This window comes from Triturus cristatus, chromosome 1_2, assembly GCF_964204655.1.
Source record: "Triturus cristatus chromosome 1_2, aTriCri1.1, whole genome shotgun sequence".
NCBI classification, from domain to species: Eukaryota; Metazoa; Chordata; class Amphibia; order Caudata; family Salamandridae; genus Triturus; species Triturus cristatus.
Genome location: NC_140580.1, coordinates 293,290,558 through 293,316,884, shown reverse-complemented (window position 1 = coordinate 293,316,884; position 26,327 = coordinate 293,290,558). Strand labels below are relative to the sequence as shown.

Genomic DNA, 26,327 nt, shown 5'->3' with positions numbered 1-26,327 from the left:
GTCACGCACCACAGGTGTATGACTATAGGGCTACCCGTCACTACGCATTTCCTTGAGAAACGACAAGCCCACCACAGAAGGGTAAGGACGCATGGGACTTTATACTGGTAAAAACATATCACCTATGATAGGCAATATGGCTATGAGTGACAAAACACCCGGGTGTATTATTTTAATGGTGCATGATTGTATGGAGCGGGTGTAGAGATGCTACACCTTTATGCCTATTTTCACGGATTGTGGGATAATGTGCAAATGCACATTTTATCGGAAAAGAGGTAGTACCTTACTGCAGTCCAGGGAGGGAATCTAAGTTGCCCTGAAGAAATCCCAGGACCCACTCGGGCCAAACTCTAAGGGCTGAAACATGTTGGCACTAGGGTCATAGGACGATTACATCCTCATGACTCTTACTTCCTTATTTTTAATATCCCCTGTAACTCTGCCAATAAAGGGATACCTGTCAAGCTCAACCAGATTGCCTCGGTTGACGCTCAATGCTTTTTGGTGCCATTTTGAACCATAAACCTTCTAGAAATTCATATTTCTGGTACCCCTTTCTGGATTTACGTCATTTTTATGTAATTTAATTTATTAAAATTGACTCTATTTTTCGAAATTGATTTGGGCTTTTTCTGTGGTTGTTTTGATATATATATATTCTTCTTACGCTTGACGCGTTTCGGCACACCTGCCTTGTATGTATGTGTGTATATATATATATATATATATATATATATATATATATATATATATATATATATTCACTTAAAAAACCATAGGTTTCACACATGTTATAGTAAGGTGGATATTTCACTCGTAAAAAACCAATGAAATTCCTCCGTTATAGTTAGTTCAGATAACTATAACTCGCGCCCCCGCAATCCACTGCTCATGACGTCACATATTACATTACTCATGACATGGTCAGTGGCATCACTCATGACATCACTGATGACATCATCCTTGTGATAGAGTGGCGGTCGCGCGAGTTATAGTTTTTAAAAAAAATAAAAAAAATTGTGAGGTAAGGTTGGCTCTTAAAAGAGCCGTTGTGTTAATACAGGGATAGAGGAAAGAAAGAATGGGAATATTATGAACGTCTACAAACGTGCTGGTCTATCTTATTGTTAATAAGGGAAACACTGGTCTCCCCAAAAACAATAAGACCACAACACGTTGTACACCTCATTGCAACCCTCCGAAATCGAGGGTTAATGTCCAGAGGAGCTGAAGAAGGTGATGCTCCCACCTCAGAGGAAGGGCTCAGCTGAGCTGCCGATGATGTACTCGGAAGAGGAAGGGATGATGTACTGATGTAGAAGAAGGGCTCCGGTGACTTACTGAAGAGTTTTCTTCAGTATGTCGAGCAAAGGTCCTGGGATGTTTATCCCTAATGTGTCTCATCATAGAGTGATTTCCAAAGGAATACTTCTTCCTTGGATTTCCTCTAGATAAAACACGGTCACAAAGTGTGCAAGTGACCAATGGAGCATTGACCTTTTTCTGCCCCTCTGGAAAAGTAAAATACTCCCACACAAAAGAATCCTTTTGTTTCCTCCTTCTCTGTCTGATGATGGTGCTGCTAGGCTCACTCTCAGAAGAGGACTGCTGCTCTGCCATTGTATCTCAATGTCAATTCAGCTCCTTCTCCTAGGGGATCTCAAGCAGTAATGAGGGGAATGGGTGTGGTGTTGGAAGTTTCTGGAACTGAAAGTAGTTTCAACCAATGAAAAGTGTTCTTTGTGGATCACATGACCTACCTGCGCGCTCTGTAAGCTTACGCTACGCGCTCGTAAACAAGTACGCATGCGCAAACGTGACACAAACATGCGCTTACGGAGCGCTTACGGAGCGCGTACGTAGGACGCGCATGCGCATTACACAAACCCGCGTAACCGTGACGTTGGTTCCGCGCAACGCGCATGCGTGTACGCGTACGTCACGTACGTATCACGTAAGCGCACCATACTTATGACGTACGGAGCGCGTAGCGTCAGCTTACCGTACGGGCATCGTATCACGTAAGCGCACCGTACTTATGACGTACGGAGCGCGTAGTGTCAGCTTACCGTACGCGCACGGCAAAAAATCCATTAAAAAAAAAATGTAAAGTTTCAAGGGTTGTAGAAGATAATAACTGTGATGTACAACTGTATGTAAACATTAATTTTTTAAAAATTAACCATTCCATAATGCAGGATATAGTACATATATTATTTTATACATAGGTTGGATATTATTTTTTACCAAAAACCTCAAAAAAAAATTTGCATTTAAAAAACCTTTGAAATTCACTGAAAAAACCATAGGTTTCACACACGTTATAGTTAGGAATTAGCATTTAAAAAACCTTGCAAATTCACTGAAAAAACCATAGGTTTCACACATGTTATAGTTAGCAGGACATTTCACTCGTGAAAAACCAATGAAATTCCCCCGTTATAGTTAGTGCAGGCAACTATAACTCACGCGACCACAATCCTCTGCTGATGACGTCAGATATTACATCACTGATGACATATGTGTCTTTCTGAAAAAAAAATATTTGTAATGTATGTATAGCTAAAAATTAATGGAAGAAGACATGGGTAAATAAGTGTCTAAATACAGTGATGTAATATCTGACGTCATCAGCAGAGGATTGCGGTTACATTGCATATAATTGCAGTAAAGTTATTTCTACATGTCAAGATGGATATCACCTGACTGGAACAATGTACTTAATGACGCCACGCTCCAATACTGATATGTAACAACTGTACTAACAAATGCCAATAAAAACAAGTTTTAAAAAAAAATAAAAAAATCAGCAGAGGATTGCGGTCGCGTGAGTTATAGTTGCCTGCACTAACTATAACGGGGGAATTTCATTGGTTTTTCACATATATATATATATATATATATATATATATATATATATATATATATATATATATATATATACACACACACATATACTCTCTCAACTTCCAGCCAGCGATGAGTGAGATCCGGACTCCACCAATAGTAAGTGGCAATAGGTCTTTATTTTTACAAAGCCGTTTAGGACGTGTTTCGGACAACACGTGTCCTTGATCACATGCGGAAACGCAGTCCACCTCTATTTTTCATATTGCTATATAGCACCTCCCCCGTGTCACATGATGAATAAACATAGATAACATACTGTGTTGTAGCACCCAAAGTAGTCTGTTTTCATTTGCAAGTGATTTGCCAATGTAAACAAGTAGCACATAACCTCTATATTTTTAAGTGTGGTTAACCAGGCGATATTGAAATTCGTCGGACATATTTATGTGACAAACACTGTCAGTCAAATGCATAGATATATAAATATATATAAATAAATAAATAACTAATGTAATTTCTCAGCATTTAAATACTAAAACCATGTGTGACAATAAAGATAAATAAAAAAATACAATCATATTGAAATATTTTAAATAATGTATAACTGCTTAAATCATTTCATTTCACATCAGACTCTGATTTGTAGTCTAATAGCCCGAACTATGCACTTATCGCCTTTAATAAAACCTTAAAAAACAAGATATCCCAGCGAGGGGACACATAAAAAGGGAAATGTCACCGCTTAAAATAATAGTACTATGTCTGAATAAATGCTTGACTGGCGTGGCCTCTCAATTATTTAGTTGTCGTCAAGCCCTAAAATCTTTGGGATATCAGCTATAGCTATAGTAAATGTCTTACATTTTACGGCAAACATTGATCATAATAAGTGCAAAACAAGTGCAGATAGAATGCTATTATCATGGTAGGGCAGCCGCCCGTCCATGTAATAAGTGCTAGTGCAAACCTAAAAACTATGGGGATCCGCCCTACATCCTTCCCCGCCCGCCACCCATTTCCCCCCGCCACATTAGTATGGCGAGAGGACCACGGTGGATGGGAAGACCGTCTGCCACTTCCGGGCGCAAAAGGGTTTAATATGGTGTCGGTGTCTACTAGACACCGCCATCCATATCAGGATGCAGGCGGGGGGCAGCCTCTCCGCCACGGAAAGGCATGCAGATCTTGGAGTTGGGGGCCCGTTGCTGGCCCCCAGGATGTTGGGGGGGGTGGTGTGGGCACATGGGGGGTGCCTATGGTACCCCCCTGCATGTGTATGCACAACATGGCAGGCACCGCACGGTGCCTGCCGCATTGTGCATGCACATGCTCAGCATGCATTTCTGACATTGTGGAGGGAGCTGCTGAAAGCACCGCCCGCCGCAATGTCAGGAATGCGGGATGCGCCTGCCAGTATGGCGGGGGCATCCTAATGCCCAATGCGGGATCACCGCATGCATAGCGGGCGGTCCCATTTCCCGGGCCTGCGGCGGGCAGACAATGTCCGCCCGCCATACTAGTGAGCCCCCATGTGTCTAAAAAAATATTAAATGTGGGGTTAAAATTGATGAATTAGCAACAGATAAACTATTGATTATAGAAGGAGAGAGACATGCCCATTATTATCAGAAACATTTTTTCTCATATTGTTTCTCTCTTTTGTCTATGTCCTAGCCTGTTGAATTAGAAATAGATATTAGCACACCACTGTGTCCAATATTCAGGATGAAGACTTTATGATTGAATGCAAATTTGTAGATTTGCAGAAAGTTATGTAGATCTTCCGTATTTTTGAGCCCATTGGGAGCTTTACTATCGAGCTCAAGAATCATACGGGGCTCCAATTGGCGCAGAGATCTTTCCCTGTTCCCTTCTCTATGTGGAGTAGGGACCGCAGCAATCACGAAAAACTTTAAACATCCCAAGTTGCTGTTTTGCTCAGTCTTGAAGTCTCTTGCAACTGGGTACGCTGAGTTGTTATTTACCATTGCTCGTAAATGTATATTACATACATATATATATATTTAGCTAGATAGATAGCTATAGATATATTCTGTAGGGACCCACTTACTCAGCCTTTGAGTGCTTTCAGGTTGATGAAATCCATACAAATCTGTGCATTAATAATAACGCTTGGTCTCCAGCTGATTCAACTAAATCTGCTCAAGAAATACTGTGCTATTTCAGTCAGTCAATGAAATCACTTTATTTCAGCCACCAGGGCCATAAAAGTACAAACAGGATAGAATACATAAAATTAGTAAAACATGCTTAAAAGATTCTCCAGCAGAACAGGTTAAGAGATAAAAAGCTGAATAGAAAATTAACAAATATTATATTTTAAAAAATGCACAATGATTTGTGGTTAAATTCATTAACTGTCTATCAAAAATGGCAATATACTCAACTCCCTGGAATAAGGAAGAATGCCTTCATATCAGGCAATTATTAAACAACTGAATACGTATAACCTAGTAATACACTCCAATAGAGTCACATGATAGAACGACAAAGAGTCTTGCTATGAAGCACCCACATGGCTCCCAGAAATTTAGAGATGGAAATGGCTATTACTGGTCAGGGATCCGACCTAAGAATACAGAAGTCATCCGGATGGTTGAGTGCTCCTATAAGCCTGCATACAGATGCAAGGCAGGTACATTGTGGGGAGACATAACCTGGGCACACAAATAAGACATGCAGAATACTGTCTTCTGAGGAGTTACAAATAGGTCACCCAGTGTCTCGTCTACCAACCCAACCAGAAGTGAACACTCTAATAGGTAAGGTGCCTATTCAAAACTGGAAATATAATTTTCTGTGCAGGTGAACAGACACAAGATCCCAGAATGACGTGAACCCTCATTTTGACTTCATATCGATAAAGTCAAGGGAAGTTTCTTAAATTCCTTAAGTATCGCTCTAGAAATCTTTTTGAGTTTGGTAATTGCCTTATTAATATGAAGGTGCCAAGACATGCCCTCTGCAAATGTGACTCCTAGATATGGAAAGGAAGCAACCTTCCCGAGGGTAACTCCCCCCAAGCATAGGCTGCCCTTAAAGGATTTGGGTTGATTAAAAAACATCACTTTAGTCTTAAAAGTGTAGATTTCCAAGGCACGTGCGGCACAAAACTCATCTAAGCAAGTCAGGAGTTTCTGAAGCCCTCAGGGAGTCTTGGAGATAATTTTCTGTGCAGTGGAACAGACACAATATCCCAGAATTACTGTATGTGATCTGGGCCTCCTCCATGGTGACCTGTATTGTTAATGAATATAGGAAAAGGGGCCCAGATTTTCTCAAACCTATTCATTCTATTGTTGATCAATGTAGAAATTTTTCCCAGGCACATATCTGCCACACCTTGGCCACCACATATTCAAGGGGGATGGATTCGGTTGCTTCCAAGCGTGAGCTGTCTTAAGCTGTCGTAAGGTGAACTGCAAGTAAACAGTGTAAGTGTAGTGAACCTGTATGGATGATTAATAGATACTTTAGATCCTCACAGGTGTCCCCCAGAAGCAGCGTCAAGAGGGTTCATGGATATGTCCAGAGCCGTAATTTATTTGATCTTTCAAATTACCGATTTCCAAAACACATAAACTTGGAAGCAGTGCTACCATATTTGGGCCATTGTTCCTCTCTCCACAGCCTCTCCAACATAAGTCAGAGGAACTAAACATTGTGGGGTGAGGTACCACTGCTAAATAATCTTGTAGCTATTTTACTTATTTTGTGTATGTCCATATATTTAGCCAGGGCTCTTCTGTTACTTGAATTCCCAAGTTGTTTTTCCATGCAGTCATGTAGTGGCACTTATTGCATGATGTTTATCAAGCAATATGTATACATTTGAGATCTCCCTCAAACCTTTTTTCAAAAAGTATTCTAATAAGGTGAGCTCACTGCAAGTCACCTCTTTCTATTTCTGATGTTGAGCCCAGTGTACTAGTTGTATATATTTAAAATTATCGTGACTAGAAAGGCACCAAAGTTCTTGGCAGGCGCCTGTGTTTTAAAGCTGACCCCTCTCATATATAAACAGAGTGTTTATTCAGCAAACCGATAGGCCATGCTTTCAAACAATCAGAATAAGGTACTTTGTTAGGACTCCTTAGATGGCCTTTAGGCATTCAAGTGGAATAGCTGCGACTGGGACTGCCTGTGTCCCGTGTGGGATCTGCCCATCTCACAAAATCCTGTGGATCACAGTGGTATACAGCCTGCTGTTGGTGTCTTTTAAGAGCATGGGAAGCAGAGCACAGAAAAAGCAGATCCATTATTATCACTCGTGATTTACCCAGCCCTACTTGCCAATACTTGATGTACAATGAATTCAGTGAGAATTCAGCTTACCTAGATAGAGTGAAATGCCTTAAAGAGATGAATTTTGATTATGTTTGCTCATGTACAATGTGATTAGGCATTGTGTGTTAAATCAGATCTGTTGTTCTAGCTGTCAATCCGTGCATGTCATAAGGGTAATTATGGCCAATCCTTGTATTTTTGGCAACACACTAAACATGCTGCGACTTGTAGACCCATATTTATAATGGGGAAAAGTGAAAATACAAGTTCCACTTTGCGTAGTGCTATTAACTGCCAGAAAATCATCATCATCATCATCACTATTTAAGATCCGTGCACTATTTATGTTTCTTGGAGCTGTAGTTTTATTTTCAAATGTTTATGTACTAGCAGATGTCTCCTATCCCTTAATATGATATGATGCAAAACCTTTATGATGAATTTCCACATTTGGGACATTTCTATCCACGTGGCCATTACTAGGAACCTCAAGTGGTATCTCAGGGTCAGCCTCCATCTCATCCACTTGCCCAACCAGTTGCCTAGCAGCTTCCAACAGAACTCGAGCCTCCACAGTATGTACTTTGTGCTCCATACCAATGTCCAGACCGCACCTGGAAAACAGGATAGGGGTGAGCTTAGACAAGAGCATGATCAATCACTTCTACCTCCCTAAATGATTGGCAGTCAAATCACCAGAAATGGACTTCCTGCCAACAATATTGTCAGGGTGCACAAGGTTATTGATAACGCTATGCAGAAATTTAATTTCCCCATGACTACAGCTTAGAAGACCTGCTTCCACTCCGATTTTAGAGATAAATGCAGCAAGTCCATAAAGTTCATTGTCATATTGGAGCATCTCTGAGAGGAAGATGTGGGATAACCGAAGAACCATTCCTCTGATTCTGCTGGTACTGCTCAGCAGGATGACAAATTCATTGCCAAATCAATATTTTCTGTCATATCAGCAGCTGCTTAAAGTAGATCATGTAATCCCTTGTTGTCATGTATTTGTTCACTCAGATCACAAGGGAAAAAGGCTACCATGGGCAGTAAAATAAATGTGTTTATTGCCAAATGCCACTGGAATTCTGACCTGATTTGACAGGCAACTTTGGTTCGATACAGCATCATTTTTGGACAAGCCACCTGAAGGCTGCTGTGCACCACCTAAGGCCATCATCACTGAAAGTTGTTTTCTTGATAGGGAACATTTGCTTATACTCTTCCTCCTATTCCTGTAATCCTTAGAGACCTTCACGAAATGAAAGACTAATTATGCAATATTATCCCGATGGCCCCTGAGTGCGTACCTTTGATTATTCCTTCAGACTGTAGTAAGATTTGGTAATTGTCTATTGCAGATGCACATGCGTGAAGAAAAATCATCTTGCAAACTCTAGTTTGAAGTATAAGTCAGCAAGGCTGCTTTTGGCAGCCTTTTCAATAAACCTCAGGTCCTCCAACAAGCAGTCACTCTTAGCCTAGTGAGTTGTCAAAGAACCAAAAGGCATCTATTGGAATGTAATACTGTGCAAAGAGTTCTTTTTAAGAGTAATTCTAAGCCTCTTCATAGGGCAATCCATCTAAGGCTCAGTTGATACACAACAGTCCTTGTGACTTTCATTTGTGTTAGGTGCAACAGGAACGTGGAAGCATTCTCAGTAAAGAAACCTTTCTTTAAGTTCATCAACAACAAAGTTACCTTTAGGCCTAATCCAAGTTTCATACTAAAAGTGCCAATGTGAATGAAAAAGTACACCTACCGGCGTAGTTCTTGTAATCTCAACTGCAGCAGAGAGATCTATGGACTCAATAGTCGTCAAGTGGTGTGTTTAAAGTTTTGTATCAATCGATACCTCGCCGGATTGCAGCATTAATTGATTTCTGTGATGCTAAGACTGGCAGGCTGCTAAGGAACAAAGTGGGTGATCATTTCACCAGAGACATGGCGTGATAGGAGTGCTTTTTGCTGACATACCACTTAATGACATTTGTAAACTCGCAACACAGTCTTCCACTCCTACATTCACAAAACACTACTGTCTGTTTTTGCAATTGCTGTGGGTGGGGCAGTGCTGTGCAGCCGGTTTCATTAAGGTGAACTGTATTATTTCATGCTACTGCATTTAAACTGGAAATTTAAGCATGTGAAAATATGAAAAATCCAATGCTGGAAAAGTGAGAAATGATTTGACTGTAACTACACTTCTGCTTTGATGTCGATCTCAGATCCACATGCAATGCTCTTTCCTCCTACTATATGTTTACACTTGCTGCTCAAAAGAAATGAGCAATGCAAACCTCTGAAGTATAGCTGTCACTTCACCTCATTGGCCAGAGTTATACCACATTTTGACATGGTAAGGCTTCATTGTACATGCCAAAGCAGTGTTAAACAATGTATTTCTACAATACTGTTAAAAACTGAAGTGCTTATTTACAAGCCCCTTGTGCCGCCCGTGCGTCACTTTTAATATGGGGTAAACTGATGCAACTACGGCGCAAAGGGCTTGTTAATAAGCCCATGACTATAAAGGCTTACCAAGCGGAAAACAGAGAATAATTTTTATCAAAGATTATAAAACTGGAGAACTGTACTTACAAGTAACTAGCTTTGTTTGTAAATTACCTCATACAAAATGTACAAGAAAAAAACAATAGACTCAGGAGAAGAGTTGATACATAATCCCATCAGACCACTCATCCAACTTCTTAAACTTTACTGTGACATGAGAGAGCATTAATTCTGATGGCAGAAGAAGTATCGGCAACACTGGGAAGGCATGTGTTGCATTATCTGGACCATCGTTTTGGGTAACAGTGGATAACAAGGTCTTAGAATTGGTGTGCAAATATTTTCCTTACCACTTCAGCACTCTCCCTTACACTTAAAACTCAAAGGGCTATCTGCACTCATGAAATCTTAAGCACCTCAAAGGCTATAATTCATCAAGACTTGAGATATTAAAATGTATTAGAAAAAAGAGTAAATGCACCTTAATATATTCATCCATTTGTCTCACCAGCGTACCTATGAATCTCGGATGAAGAGCCCACTAACCAGTTTCCCGTTTTTCTTTCGAGTCTCATGCCTTCTACAAGAAAATCCACCAAGATGAGGGCAATATTAGCGGCACACTTCAATTTTCAGACTGGGCACTTTTATCCCCTAGTAAATAATTTGTTGCTCAGCGGACAGTCCAAGGCAAAGACGATCTTTTTTCAACTCGCTTGTGTTGTCCACCTAAGGATTTTGTTTCTGTGAGGAAAGGAAAGTCATTGTTGATATTTTTCCGGCATACAGGGCAATCTTGATCGTAGGTAGGATTGACCATTGAGTTATTTGCATAGGCCTTCTCTTGCATATTGCTTGGCTTTGTATTTGACTTTTAGGCTCCATCTGTTGCAAACATTTACAAACCTTGTATTCAGTACTCCCCTCGATTATTGTCCTCTATAATTCACTCAACTCACCACTTTTCCTCTGAGCTTCAGGCCTTAAACAGAACTCCAACTCCTGTTTTTAGGTCTCACCTACGCAGCCCGCATGCGTTGCATAGAAGGGCCTTTAGCCATCGGTCTTCACTTTTCAAGCACTGCACTCATGCTTGTGGCAGCATTCACCTTTCGGGAGCGAGCAGCGGCGTGCCACAAGCACGAGTGCAGTGCTTGAAAAATGAAGACTGCTCTCCCAAACGAGCGCGCACTACTCGCGGGCTTACCTCCTGATCCCCCTCTCTCTCACAACCTCTAAATGTGACCACTCCCGTTCCTGTATGCGACCCTCGCCGGGGCCGTGCTTGTCTACTATGCTCCGGAGGTTGCCCCTTGCTGCAGCCAACCAGCGACGGTGATTCATTTGTCAGGGCTGGCTGTGTGATGGAAATGAAGAAATGCATTGTCAATTACTGTTAGTCTTCGCGTGCGGTGCCCCTCAAACCGTCACAATCTTGCCGTGGCGACAGCTTCGAAATGAAATGAATTCCGCTCTGCTGAACAGAGACCTGATAGTATGCAGGGGGCTGCATGATGTTCTCGGGCTCCACGGCCCCTCTCTTCAGCTGGGGGCCCGTCTGCCTCACTGGCCCTGCCTCTGCGTCTCCCACTGACGTACGCACTGGGGCGGGTCTCTGTAGCTCTGTTTTCTGCCTGCGTTCTCGTGTCCACGTAGTGACAACATATTTGTCTTCCTAGTAGCGTATAAAGGTACTTTGGATGATGAGAGAGTTAGCATATGTATTATAGCCTTTTGATCATTAGTTACAATGTGATAGATACTTTTAACATACACTCTTCCTGCATTGATCTATGTGAAGCAAAAAGAAAAAAAAGTACCTTTTATCACTCATTGGCTTCCTTTATACTGACTTATTGTTTGCTACTTACTTTAGCCGTTCCGATGTGCGACTGTATCCACCACTTAAAGGTGGTCGCACTCATACGCTACATTAATACTGTTGTCCGTTTTCCATTTCACTGGTGTGCGAGTACCACTCACTTTATTCATGGTTTTGTACGACTTCAATTTCAGCCTGCTTCTCGGTTGAAAAAAAGTTTCTTTTTGATAACTCGGACCTTTAGGAAAGTGATTTCGTCAACGAGACATCACTCGTCTTTTCGTCACAATATAAACAAAAACATGAACTGATCTAAATTGGTTTATATTAGACTGATTCAATGTGCCAGCTTGGCATGAGGCTGTATATACAGTACTAGAGACTGAGATTTTAAACTGTGCAACATTATATAAAAACGTAACTCGCAAGTACAATTAGAAATATAATCGCACATAGCTAAGAAAATCTGTATTCCTCCCATTTCCAGTACATTCAAATTGACATATTCTGAATGTTGTTTCAATTAACATTGAATAGTTCACTCCTTTAAAACTTTATGCTGTAACGAATGACTAAAACGCGCTCTTACAAGCATTTACAAAAATAGGTTCTTTAAAACCAAAATTTTGTGTAGCTTCCGGGTTTTTGCCACTAAGAAATGTCACGAATTATATGCGCGCGCTAGTTGTTACGTGACATTCTGTAGCTCAAGCCTGTTGCTATTAGTTCATTCTATTTTAGAACTGATGTCGTTCGTTTATGTCTACACACATCTGGCTCTTTCCAAACACTCACACGAGTGCACCGGGTGAATGGGGCGGCTGACTTTGGAAAAGGGCTTTCAGTCTTTTGCAGGAGGCGGGGTTTGGCTCTTGTTGTGGAGGCGTGGTTTCGTTCCACGGGGAGAGAGGATTCGCAATCCTGTCTGCTGTTGTTCGGCAGGTGTTACTTGGTGGCCGTCTGAATCTCTTCAATAACAAAGCATAAATAATCCTTGAGGACTCATTCAACTTTCATTCACATGTTAGATTTGTCACCGAGATGAACACAGTTCCACAGAACTCAAATTATTGCTTTTTATGTTAGAATTAATCTTTTGACATATTCAGTACATTCCATTAATAGAACATGGAATACTCTTCCATAAATCATATCATGTATGGCAACTAGATGACTACTGTCTCATTAAATACAACATATACAGTAGTGTATGACACCTTTTGTACACAAACATATGGACAGTAAAAACAATCAGCCATATATTGAAATCAATTTGTTCATCAAAGTGTAATTCAAAAAAACATCCACTGATAATTGTATACACAAAAGAAGTGTTGTAGCGTCTGAATCTCTTCTGCATCATGTCTCCCACCACCCATGGGGTGCATCACGGCTGTGGCCGACCTGGTAATGACCGCTACCTTCTTTGCTCGAACCTGTGTAGGTGTGAATCATTTTGGTTGTGCATTTCTCTCAATCTCACAATGTCCCTACCCCCCACACGTGTACCGCAGCTGCTATTTGCAATCACTTGGCTGAGCGGTTGACATATGTACCCGAAGCTTTAACTCTTTCAGAGCAATGCTGAACAAAGTATGAGGGATCTCTTTGGTTACCTCTATACAATTATGTATTGATGAACACCTTATGTAGTTATGTAATTTCATTTCTGGCCTTAATACTAAGACAATAATACGCAGCAGTCAGTTGTTACATATACTTCTTATATTTTAATAACACATTTCTGCTATGATAGTTGTCCATCACCAGTACTATATAGAGAATAAAACATACTACCAAATGAAGAGCCATGAAATAACTGAATAGACGTCTCACACTTCTGAACTATCCAGGAGGCTTTAATATAGTCCACCAGTGCAGGTCCCAAGTATCACTGCACTGACTGATCTCACAATGACACTCATATATTGGACGATAGTAAAAATGCCCATCCCAGCAGATCTCTTCTCTCTCCCTCCATGCTGCAATACAATACAACGTAATTTGTTTTTAAGATGAGAAGTACGGCAAAGAAGATTGTACTTTACCAAATGTAGGCTTCACTTACTAGCAGAACTGTTGCACAGATTTTAAAATACCATCATGTCAAGATTAAATAGCTTATCCAGTTTTGATCTTGCAAAGATAAGAGCAAAACTACACCTTTCAGAATAGTTAAAAGAAAAACAATCATTGGCATAGCCAATAGGTCTCGCCTTTGGGACATTATAAGTGTTTAGACATTCAACAGTTAATGTTGTTGCACCAAGGATATTGTACTGCATAACTAAATACTTATAAGGTTCCAAAGGCGAGACCTAGTGGCTATGCCAATGCTTGTTATATATGCCAAAGACGAAAACTGAAGTGAGCACATTCTAGATAGGATGCATGCATATATATTCTGTTTGTTTTATAAATAGTTCTGGTTGCTGCAGCTGGAGGCTAGCTTTAAGACGGTAAAGAATGTTTTAGCTAGGGATCTTAAGTGCTTAAAGAGTGATCGTTATCCATGTTAGCAATAAGATTAGGTGTGAGCCTGCCATCTGACAACCTTCCATTTTTGTAGAAACAGTCATTCTAATCTCAGGACATAGACCATGTTATTATTTCTCGCGCTCCAATTTGACACCATTGTTTTTTGTTTCTCCCTTTTAATACTGACAAGCTTTGATGTACTGTCATTAACAAATGTTTTCTACTAGTAAGTCAAGTAATGGTATCCTGAAAAGTTGTAGTGCAGACACTTTGGGCCATATGTAGGTAGGCTGTGTTTTGCGATTCTCTAATTGCAATTTTTAGGGAATCGCAATTAGAGAATAGCAAAACGCTATATAGGTGGGATTAGCAATTTTTTTTGCGAATCCCACCTATTCCTTATTTGCGATTCTCTAATTGAGAATCGCAAATAAGGAATACCTTGCCATTCATTCCTATGGGCTAAAAGGCCCATAGGAATGAATAGGAAGACATTCTCAATTTGCGATTCTCAATTAGAGAATCGCAAATTGAGAATGCAATTTCAAGGTTGCAAGGGTGTCAATAGGACACCCTGTTGCACCCCTGTAATGAGCATGGGTGCACATGTGGCGCACATACATGCCCTAAGGGCATGTATGTGTGCCACATGGCACTTTGAATAATGCAAAAAACTGCATTATTAAAAGAAATCGCAAATTACCATCAACCTGAAGTTGGTGGTAATTTGCGATTCCTTAAGCCAAAATAGCACAACTTGGGTGCTTTCTACATTGCATTTAAGGAATCTCTATTTGGGATTCCTTAAATGCATTTGCAAAATAAGGAATCGCAAATTTTGCGATTCCTTATTTTGCATGTGGGTTGTTGTTCCCTACATAGCATACTGCCCAAATTGCGATCGCAAACGCTGAAATTCTGCGATCGCAATGTGCCTTTCTACATATGGCCCTTAGTCTTTTAAAGTGTGGGTGTGTGATTTTTTTAATGTTAATAAAATAGTAAAAGGGTGCCTTTTTTGTTATTGAAGGATTTGTTATGTCTTTCAGGTTAAACGTTCTCGGTACCAAGGCTCCTATTTCTGTTACAACTGCTTATGAAGATGACATCCCTGGAAAGCCTCACCCTGGCATCAGTCCTGTTGTACATGTTGAAGAAGAGGAAGATAGTGAGGACTTGAATGTATCTGAAGGAATAATGGAGGAATATTTGGCATTTGACTGCAGGGACATGTAGGTATTACCATCTGTTTGCCAACTTTCCCATGCATAGGTCTCAGCACCAAATGACTGAAGAATTAACTGCTTTCTTGAAATGTTATCAGCTGTCCTTTCGTTAATGTCATTTTCAATATAAATAGAGAATCATAATGAAGTAGATGTTAACAGATCTATTGATACAGCTAGAAGCTAATTGAGCTTTAGTATGGAGCCCAGAGCTGTTTTGAGACTTAGATTAGCTTTGAGGGCCGATGAAGTAGTACAGGTGAATGCAGGATAATTAAAGAATGCGTGAAAATAGAGGATGGCGTATGTGCGTGAAGTAAGCCCTTCCCATAATGGACTGAGACAGACCATATGTCTTGCATAGAGGCTGCAGTGGTTTTTAGATTTATATACATTGTTTGTCTTCATTGTTCTTGGCATTGACTTTCCCCAGAAACTCGTGTAGATTACCCCAAATGTTACTACATTGTCTTAGGTTGTCAGGTTCTCGGGTAAGTGATTCCTCAGATCTATGGTGCAAGTAAAGGGCACTCCAGCTGTGAGCATGTGAAGGAGTTATGTTTTCAATTTCATGCAAATTGGAAGCCCAGCATGTTTGGAATCGACAAAGTGATATTAATTGGAGATCTTTCAGTGGGTCCCTAAAGCTTGGGTTGCTGCATGGAAAAGGTTATTATTTATTTATTTATTAAATAACACCAATACGACCCTATGTAGAGCAGCAGAACCGCATGCCCTCAAAGTCTGCGTTGCCTTATTATCATTCCTTCACCTGGAATCATGTGTAAGTCTTTCTTTAGAAAGTTTCTGATGAATAGTTGGGGGGAACCTGGCGCTATAAATAAAAGCATTCGAGATGCGGATGCAAATACAGGCTATTTAAAGTACCTACTGCAAAGACTTTGGTATATCCTATGGCAATTTCACATTTTTTTATCGATTCCAACTTTTATATTACTTGACCATGACTGTTTATATGTTTGAATACAGAATCATTATATCTATGTATAGGGCTCAGAGTGTCTTTAATTTATCTGTATAGTAATTTTCAAGCAAATACCGAACCCTTGATCTTCAAGTCTGAGGTTAAGTTGAAAGTTTGTGGTCCGTCTTTATTGTATATATGCTTTGTGTTGAAGTTGTGTTTGATAAGCAAATATTTCCGTTCAGAGGCTTACGTATTTCGAGTCTGTTATTGTTTCATAGGAGATTGCCAGGCCCATCCCTTTTGTAGATTGGATTTGGGATATTGCATATGAGAGATTTAGTAGGCTCTGGATTCAAGAGGCGGTTGCTTGTTTTTCAGGGTACCACTATCCTTTGTTGTCTAAATGTTAGCAGTACATTAGTACATGTGTTCTAAAGAGACCAGATGCAGCTAAGTTATTTTAAGTACCTACTGATTGAGTCTCGCATAGAAATAGATGCAACTATACCTGCAACATCCAACAGTTAAAGATGTCAAATACTTGTAATCAAATCTTATCTGATTATTAAATTCTGAGGCAGATTGTAAAACTGTCTCTCTGCTATGGGAGGATGAAGGTAGTCTCTGCTCTCTTGACCGCACGGACCATCCTTCTGCAGAATGGTGTTGTCATGATAGCTGCACTCAGAGTCTGGGCAGCACACTTTTTTTCTGCCAGTGCTCCATGAGGCTTCTAATCTGTTGGAGGCAGTCAGGCTTTGAGCTGAAGGCATCTTTATGACAGCTACATGCTACATTTGCTGTACATTAGAGGTGTGCAGGGTGTTCAGCGTTTGTAGAAGCCACTACAGTTTATTGGTGTGAGAAGCTTTGGTATATAGCCTGCAATGGTGAATGAGGCTTTTGGGCTGGTGAAGGATTTTGACCCTTCAAGTTAGAGCTTGAGATACTCCCAATCCCAGTATATTGTTCTCGTCATCTGCCTACAACTGTAGTACGAAGATCATTAAGATCCAAGTTCTACAGGCCAATTGGAGGCAGCACCATAGCACTCACTAGAACTGTCCAATCCTTCAAAAAAAATCTACCTTTCCTGTGATGGGCTTCTGTTGTAGTTGAGATTCTAAACACAACAATGTTTTCTTGATTTCTTCTTTCCAAAAAATGATATACCTGGTTAACTTTTCTGTCCATGTTCGCTCTCCTCCTGCTTGATCTAAGAAAAATTGTTCTCCTGTGCCCCAAAGGAATATGTTACAGCTGCTAGACATCTCTTTCTCCAGCAGTTTGTACTGTCAGTTCTACTTTTTAGGTCTCGTCTAGCGACGCAGCGCATGCGCTGCTTGCCTTGGCGAGATCGATTGTCGACGGTTTTTCGGCGGTAGGGGGACAGAAGATGTGCACGCGTACGGACAGGAAATGTACACGCGTGCACATCTCCTGTCCCTCCCTGTCTCCTGCTCGCTGTGGCTGCGCGGACAGGAGGTGTGCATGCGGAGACAGCTTGTTACTGTTTCTGTAGTTCAAGTAACCACACATTTTGCGAGAAATGTCAAAGCACCTTGTGTTGACAACTACGGAACAAGGCCGAAGACAAGTGACAGACATGTTTATGTAAGTGCCGAATCCGGGGGACGTGTTCTGTCAGGAGGATGCTGGCGTTCATTCTAAAAAGGTAAATGCTGTAATTACCGCGGCCGGATGCGTTAGTGCCTTTCATATTCCGATTACATCCTGGGTCTTCTTTTACGACATTACTGTTTACAACCCTTCCCATCCATCAACGCTTCTTGTAAAATCAACACCACCCCCTCACGTGCCCCTATTAATGATGCAAAAGCGCCCCTCCTCTGCTACCCAAGAAGGGTCAACTCGGTGGGGATGGGAGATGAAGGTCGGGAGGGGGTGTCTGAAAGCCAGCAGAGTCACTTTTGTCAATCAATTTCAACTATCGTCAAAACACTCACTGCCACCATCGCGACCTAAAACAAGCATTGGTAAAGCCACACTATCTGGGCTTAATGTAAACAACGCATGCAATGTCAACACATAAGAATCATTCTCATAAGACTGAGCCAGCAGAATCGGTCAGAAAGGCCTGACTTTCTAAAGAAGTCCCTCAAGACATCCAATGCAGGCGCTGGAGTGGCGGTGGAAGAATACATCTAACAACCATAGTGTTAGGTAATATTATGTTATGTTGATTTGTACAGCGAATGAATCACCCGAGAGGGTATCCAGGCACGTGATAAAGACTCCTAAGGGCCGAGCCAAAAAGTGATTGACAGGGTCTCAATTCAATGGCTGAAAGGAGCTGGCTGAAGAAAGCCAATGACTGAAAGGGGCAGACACAAAGCCAATCTTTGTATAGTATGAGTAACCTGTCTTTTTGACAGCAGAGTTGTTGAACCTCAGACCCAACGATGGAGGACACAGAATGAGACAGAACACCAACAGAAACCCTGCACCTCCAGTTCCATGAACAGACACTGCTTGTGCAGAAATAGCACAATTGATCATATCTGTACATCTGGATGCCTGAGAAACAGAACTTTAGATTAGAACATCCAGGAGAGCAACTTCAATTACCACAATCCTATTGTGATCACCCATGGCTTGCAGCTTATGTCGGGCCAGGTCCCTATAATCAGACCTCGTGTTCTAAAGGGCTGGGAGGGAAGCAGAAGTCTGCAGAGGTATAAGATGGATGCCACTGCAGCCTTTAAACAAGCATTTGCAATGCAATAGGTCTCTCATTGACGCAAGTTTTAGCTATTGGTATTGTAAATGACAATGCCTTTTATTTATGTTTTAAAAAATAAAAATAATAGGCATTGTTATTTACAATGCCAATAGCTTAAACTTGCGTAAATGCGAGACCTGTTGCATTGCAAAGGCTTGTTGTGTTTAGTTGTCAGAATACTACTTATGGTATTCATATGCCAAATCCTTTTAACGATATATGAAAGAGGAGCACTTTTGGGTGCACATGTGGCCTTTGTGATCGCTTGAGTGACAGTAATATGCAAACATCTTGCTTCAGGAAGTAGTTTAGCTTCTGTGCCACATTCGTCATATGGGGTTGGCTTTTTCTATTGGTCTGATGCTGGTACAAAGCTGAGCATTTTATGCTTGCCCATCAGTGAGTGATCTAATCTGAGGAATTGCTAACAAGGACAAATGTAAATACTAAATTTAGCACTGTGCATTTGAGGCAGTAGTCTGGCCTAATAAGTGTTTAATAACCCATCAGAGTTTAGTCATTTAAAAGCAGCATCTCCTTTGTTACAAAATGACAAAGTAAATTTGAAAATAACAAAACTAGTCACGTTTTTAAAGTGTCCACTTAGTCAACACCAACTGTTAAGTGTAGTACAGGAAATACAGCTTATTACTGTTAATGCATGCAAATTCCAGTATGTTATTGATTTATTTTTATTGATTTCCATAAACAAGGGATCTTTGATACAATTTCACATTGCCAAGTTTTACATGTCCAGATACATAACATATGGTTTCGTTGTGCAGTCCGATGGCAAATAATTTGCATCAACATAAACAGTAACAGCAAACAAAAAAAGAAATAATCTCCATTCTGCATGACTCCTTGGATTGAACATAGACCTTTCATCATCATGGGCTAACATTATCACATTTCAGTGAACAGTATACAGAGATAAAAACATGCGCTACCACTCACAGTACATTCCATTTTCCCCCACACTTTACATCTTAGCTCGTTGTTTCTGAGTTTGCGGTCATCATGTAAACAACATAGGGGGCCCAAATATCTCGCAGCCGCGAGGCTTCCGGCAACTCTACTGCATAGGCTTCCAGCTGTGTTTTGCAGTAGGCCACATCTCATAGCCAGTCTTTTTTCTGCGGCACCTTTTTCCCACTCCGCAAATTGATATTCGGAGTTTAGCCAGGGCCACCACTACAAACTTACAATATGCCCCGGGTATAGTTTCCAGCAGGCTAATAGACATATTTCTGGTGTACAGGTAACCTCCACCACTATCATCTCAATCACTATGCCTGTTATCTGTACCCAGTACGTTGCTATAGGCTTGCACAACCAAGCAAGGTGAATAAAGTCTGACACATTCACTTTACAGCGTTTGCATTTTGCATCCTGTTGCAGCCCAAACTTATGTAATTGTTGTGGGGTGTAATAAGCCTGCTGCAGGTATTTAATTTGTATAATCTTTAAATTGCAATTAGACGTAAATTAATCTAATAATTTGCAGCAAGTTTCCCAGTCATCAGGCGTAATTTGTGCGTCCCGCACTGTATTCCATTTTTCTCCGGCGCTATATTGGTGTAGATGTTTCTTTTTGTGCAGTTTTGTAGAGCTTAGTTATCAAGTTTTCCCTATCTTTACTCCCCACCATGGTTCTCAGCGACTGTAGCTCCCGCGGGAAGCTGGGATATAGTGTTTTCATGGCCAGTCTTAATCTATGATATACAAATCTTTGCATCAGGTTACCCTGGCGACCATTGGTGAATGCCTCTAATGATAGGAACTCCCCCGTAGGGAAGACATCCCCTATAGTGTGAAGCTCTGCCTCTTGTAGTATTGCTAATGCTTCTGCTTCGCTCGTAACTGATAGTAAAGGGTGACACAGTAGCGGTAAATTATGTGCGTATATTGGCAATTTCCCGGCTCGTGATGCTAGCGTGTTCCAAGCTCTGATTGTGCTCTCCATTGTGCTGGCGGGCTCTCCATTGGGCTGGCGTCCTTGAGATTCAACACCTTGCGATCGTGTAGGAGCACCTCATTGATGGGAACGGGGTGAGCGTCATCCGCCCCGACCGCCACATGTGCAATGAAGTTGTGAGGTTGATACCAATAGTGAGCAAAGTGGGCCTATGCACATAGGTAATATAGATATAAATCCGGCGCGTTAAATCCGCCACGAGCATATGGACGGGAGGGGGTCTGCCAGCTAATTCTAGAGTGTTTGTCTGCCCAGGTTAGGGTGACCAAACAGGATTGCAGCCTTTTAAAAAATGTCAATGTTAGAGGTATGGGGATATTGACAAACAATATAAAAATTTAGGAAGAATTACTATTTTTATTAGTGCTATTCTATCGGCTAATGATAGGGGAAGCCGTATCCATTGCGCTATCTGGTCTTTCAGCTTGGTGATGGCAGTAACATAATTCATCCTGATGACCACTTCAGGATCTCTTTCTACCCAAACACCCTGATATTTAAGGGATGACCTACATCACACCAGTGGAAATCCTGTGTTGTGGGGCGTAGCTGCTGCAGTTAGCGGGAATACTGCAGACTTACTCCAGTTTATGGTCAGTCCCGAGAACCAACCAAATTTGACATATTCCTGTAACGTGGGTCCCAGGTATGTGTTTTGGTCTCTGAGATATACCACCATGTTGTCGGCGTATAAGGAAATCACCAAAGGTCGGAGGTGAAATCTTAGCGCTGCCTCTGAGTGTTTTTGGCGTATAACACAAGCCAGGGGTTCCAAAGCAATGGCGAATAATATTGGGGAAAATGGGCAGTCCTGGCCGGTACCCCTATATATTTTATGGGTTCGGATGTTAATCCATTTACCCGAATTCGCGCTGTGGGGTCCGTGTATAGCTAGAGAGTCCAATTCAGGAAGGCTGATGGCATTCCTATTCGGGCCATTACCGTTGATATATATGTCCATTGGATCGACTCAAATGCCTTGGCGGCGTCTAAAAACACAGCCGCCGCTGGCATTGTTTGTTCTATCCAATTCAGGACTGCGAATACTGTGTGCGGATTGTGCGTGGTGGATCGCGAGGGCACAAACCCCACCTGATCTGGTAGCACTAAGGCTGGTAGCAGCAGTTGAAGCCTAGTGGCAATGACCTTGGCCAGGATCTTTACGTCCGTATTGATAAAGGACAGTGGACGATATGATTCCACTTGCTCGGGCTCCTTTCCTCAGTTAATCAGTATTGCTTCTCTCATGGAGGGGTGCAGCTGTTTCTTATCATACGCCTTCTGATACACAGCCAATAAATGCGGTGTCAGCATGTCAGAATAGGCCTTATAAAATTCCCCGGGATGCCGTCCCCACCCGGTGCCTTACCGTTGGGCAGCGTACGGATTGCGTCTTTCACATCTTCCTCTGTAATTGGTTAAACTAGAAATTCTCTCTGATCCGGTGATAGCCAGGCCAATGATATGTCATTTAGATATGCGTCTATTTTCTCTACCTCTGCTGACTCTCTATTTTCATACAATTCTGTATAATAATCTACAAAGGACTGCAATATATCTGGGGAGGTGTGGACCTTCATATCTGCCTGCATCGTGATTGTGTGAATAAATGGGAGGTCTCTTGAGCCCTTGATTTTGGTGGCTATGCTGCGACCTGGCCTACCGCCTTTACCGTATGCTCTCGCCACCCAGCGCTTTGATAAGTATTTAACCTGTTGCTCTGCTGTCTCGTTGTATTCTGTAAGATGTGTTTTAATATCCGCGAGTATCTCTGGCTTTGGATCCCTTTCATAGGAGAGTTCAAGCTCGCGTAACTGTTGTTCCAGCTGAGATAACCTATTTTGCAGGGATTTGAGCGCGCCCGCGCTAAGATTAATGCAGGCGCCCCGAATAGTGGCATTGAACGCCTCCCATAGAATTCCCGCAGATTCAACTGACCCTTCATTTTCAGTGAAGTATTGGATAATTGCAGTGGGTATCACATCTTTGAAGACTGGGTCAGTGAGCGCAGAGGGTTGCATTCTCCACTGCGGAGGGCGTGGGGTATCAGTGGGCAGCGTGAGAGACAACAGAACAGGGGAGTGGTCAGACAGCGTTTTGGGTAAATGAGTGACCTCATCTATCCAAGTGCTGGTTATCCTAGTCACTAACCAGTAGTCTAGACGAGACCACATGTTATTTGCGGTGGACACATATGTACCCTTTTTCGTGTCAGAGTGTCTTAAGACGCCATATGTCAATGAGATCCCATGGTTCCATGCTATCTGTGAGGACTTTACGTGCCTGTTTGGTGGGGGAGCCTTGGGAGTCCGATCTGTCCATGGATAAGTCAAGCGGTATATTAAAATCCCCTCCTCATATGACCATGGATGACTGAAGCTTGTAAAGCTTAGCAAATATAGCGGTGTATAGTTCCGGGTCATCAATGTTTGACCCGTACACATTTATGAATGTTATGTGTGTGCCTCCTCTGCTACCCAAGAAGGGTCAACTCGGTGGGGATGGGAGATGAAGGTCGGGAGGGGGTGTCTGAAAGCCAGCAGAGTCACTTTTGGTAATCAATTTCAACTATCGTCAAAACACTCACTGCCACCATCGCGACCTAAAACAAGCATTGGTAAAGCCACACTATCTGGGCTTAATGTAAACAACGCATGCAATGTCAACACATAAGAATCATTCTCATAAGACTGAGCCAGTAGAATCGGTCAGAAAGGCCTGACTTTCTAAAGAAGTCCCTCATGACATCCAATGCAGGCGCTGGAGTGGCGGTGGAAGAATACATCTAACAACCATAGTGTTAGGTAATATTATGTTATGTTGATTTGTACAGCGAATGAATCACCCGAGAGGGTATCCAGGCATGTGATAAAGACTCCTAAGGGCCGAGCCAAAAAGTGATTGACAGGGTCTCAATTCAATGGCTGAAAGGAGCTGGCTGAAGAAAGCCAATGACTGAAAGGGGCAGACACAAAGCCAATCTTTGTATAATATAAGTAACATGTCTTTTTGACAGCAGAGTTGTTGAACCTCAGACCCAACGATGGAGGACACAGAATGAGACAGAACACCAACAGAAACCCTCCACCTCCAGTTCCATGAACAGACACTGCTTGTGCAGAAATAGCACAATTGATCATATCTGTACATCTGGATGCCTGAGAAACAGAACTTTAGATTAGAACATCCAGGAGAGCAACTTCAATTACCACAATCCTATTGTGATCACCCATGGCTTGCAGCTTATGTCGGGCCAGGTCCCTATAATCAGACCTTGTGTTCTAAAGGGCTGGGAGGGAGGCAGAAGTCTGCAGAGGTATAAGATGGATGCCACTGCAGCCTTTAAACAAGCATTTGCAATGCAATAGGTCTCGCATTGACGCAAGTTTTAGCTATTGGTATTGTAAATGACAATGCCTTTTATTTATGTTTTAAAAAACAAAAATAATAGGCATTGTTATTTACAATGCCAATAGCTTAAACTTGCGTAAATGCGAGACCTGTTGCATTGCAAAGGCTTGTTGTGTTTAGTTGTCAGAATACTACTTATGGTATTCATATGCCAAATCCTTTTTTTTTTTTTTTTTTTAAACTTATTTTTATTGCCATTTACATATTTCAGACATTGACCATCATACACAACCCTCAGATAGACATAGCAGAGTATACATCCAGTAGTGGGACAGAATGGCTGTGTATATCGCTTGTACATAAACAAGGAGCATAAACAGGGTATAGAGAGAGCATGATGTTTATATCCTGTTGTCCGGGTTCCAGATATGGCATAGAAACTGGGGAGGAACACGGGCATAAACTAAGGAAGGGGTATGGAAGAATATATCCAGTTACATTAGCGATGGTATACAGCGTTGTTTGGGCAGGACACCTCTGCGACTCGTGTGTACTTATCCTAGTGGGTGCGGCCGAGGGCTGCGACCGCATTCCAGGCGCCAGGGCTTGCGATGGGCTTGTGTGGGCGGGGTTCCGAGAGATCAGTTGGGTAGGGCCTGTGACTGTGTGCGTGGGGCTGACGACGTAGGGGGGCTGCCACTCGGGTCAGCGCCCGGGGAAAGCTGTCGAAATTGATACAATAGCATGGCCCATTCCATCGATATAGGGTGCTTGCGGGTCCCCTTTACCTCCTCCTCCCGTAATGTCTCCTCCTCAGCCGCCGCCCACTTGTGGGTAGCTCCCACCCACGCCGCCAACGGTGGACCAGTGGGAGAACGCCAATGCATAGCGATGCTGCGCTTAGCTAAGAGTACCGCTAGGGAGAGGAAACGAGTCTGCACCCTGTGCTGTTTACCTGTGCGAAAGATGCCTATGGCGCTAGCCTCCCAAGTGTTCATTCATACAAGTTAGCCCCGTGAGAGTACCCAGAGCAGTGTGAATGTGGTGCCAGAAAATTTTTATGATGGGGCAGCTTCAGAACATGTGTCGGAAGTCTGCATTCCACGCTTGACATCTGGGGCACAGGAACTGAGTGTCAGGATAGAATCGCTGGAGGCGTGCGGGGGTTAGATAGGCCCTGTGTAGGATGTGATATTGAATGTTTTTAAAGCGTGCGTTCCTAGAGACCTTCTTAGGGTATTTCAGAGCTTTCCCCCATTCCCCGTCATGGAGTGCCCGCCCAATTTATGCCAAATCCTTTTAACGATATATGAAAGAGGAGCACTTTTGGGTGCACATGTGGCCTTTGTGATCGCTTGAGTGACAGTAATATGCAAACATCTTGCTTCAGGAAGTAGTTTAGCTTCTGTGCCACATTCGTCATATGGGGTTGGCTTTTTCTATTGGTCTGATGCTGGTACAAAGCTGAGCATTTTATGCTTGCCCATCACTGAGTGATCTAATCTGAGGAATTGCTAGCAAGGAAAAATGTAAATACAGGCGCCCCGAATAGTGGCATTGTGCCCCTGCAGTTACCCTGCCATATAATATAACTCCCCTGATCGTACGATTCTACGTGAGTGGTGACGAACGGAACACCATTCCTTTCTGTATTAGTATGAGCACTCCTCTGGAATAGGTAGTGTAAGAGGACGCCCATTTGTCGTGTGCCCATCTTAGTCCAATATTTGTCGTCGCACGGGCCGTGAGATGTGTCTCCTGTATGAAGGCCACTGGTATCCGGTGCCTGTCTAGATATGCTTAGACTTTTTTAGGCTCAGTCAGGCCTCGCACATTCCACATGAGTAACTTCAGTGCATGTAAGTGATTATATTCCGGAGTGTTGTAGTTCCACTGTCCATGTATGTCAGCCTTTCATGTGTAAACATCACCCAACAAGGGAGATAGCTCGAGAGAATCATGAGTACAATCAGCAGCTGGAGATTAAAAAACCTATAACAGGTACCCCCCTCCCACCCACTCTAGCGTAGTAACAGTGCCAGAGCCATACCCAGTATTGAGAAAACATTTCCTTTCAAACAGTAACCACCCTCTTGAACACAGAGGGGTACAATAGAAC

At 42.1% G+C, this 26,327-nt stretch overlaps 1 protein-coding gene across 9 annotated transcripts in view; it reads left to right on the top strand.

Moving 5' to 3' along the window:
* Positions 1-26,327, top strand: part of FAM149B1 (family with sequence similarity 149 member B1) — a 511,501-nt gene that overhangs the window by 155,583 nt on the left and 329,591 nt on the right. For all 9 annotated transcript variants that reach the window (XM_085603795.1, XM_085603798.1, XM_085603792.1 and 6 more), the window contains one exon: positions 15,032-15,214. In XM_085603795.1, the coding sequence (XP_085459921.1) occupies positions 15,032-15,214 (183 nt within the window). The remainder of the gene's footprint in view (positions 1-15,031; positions 15,215-26,327) is intronic.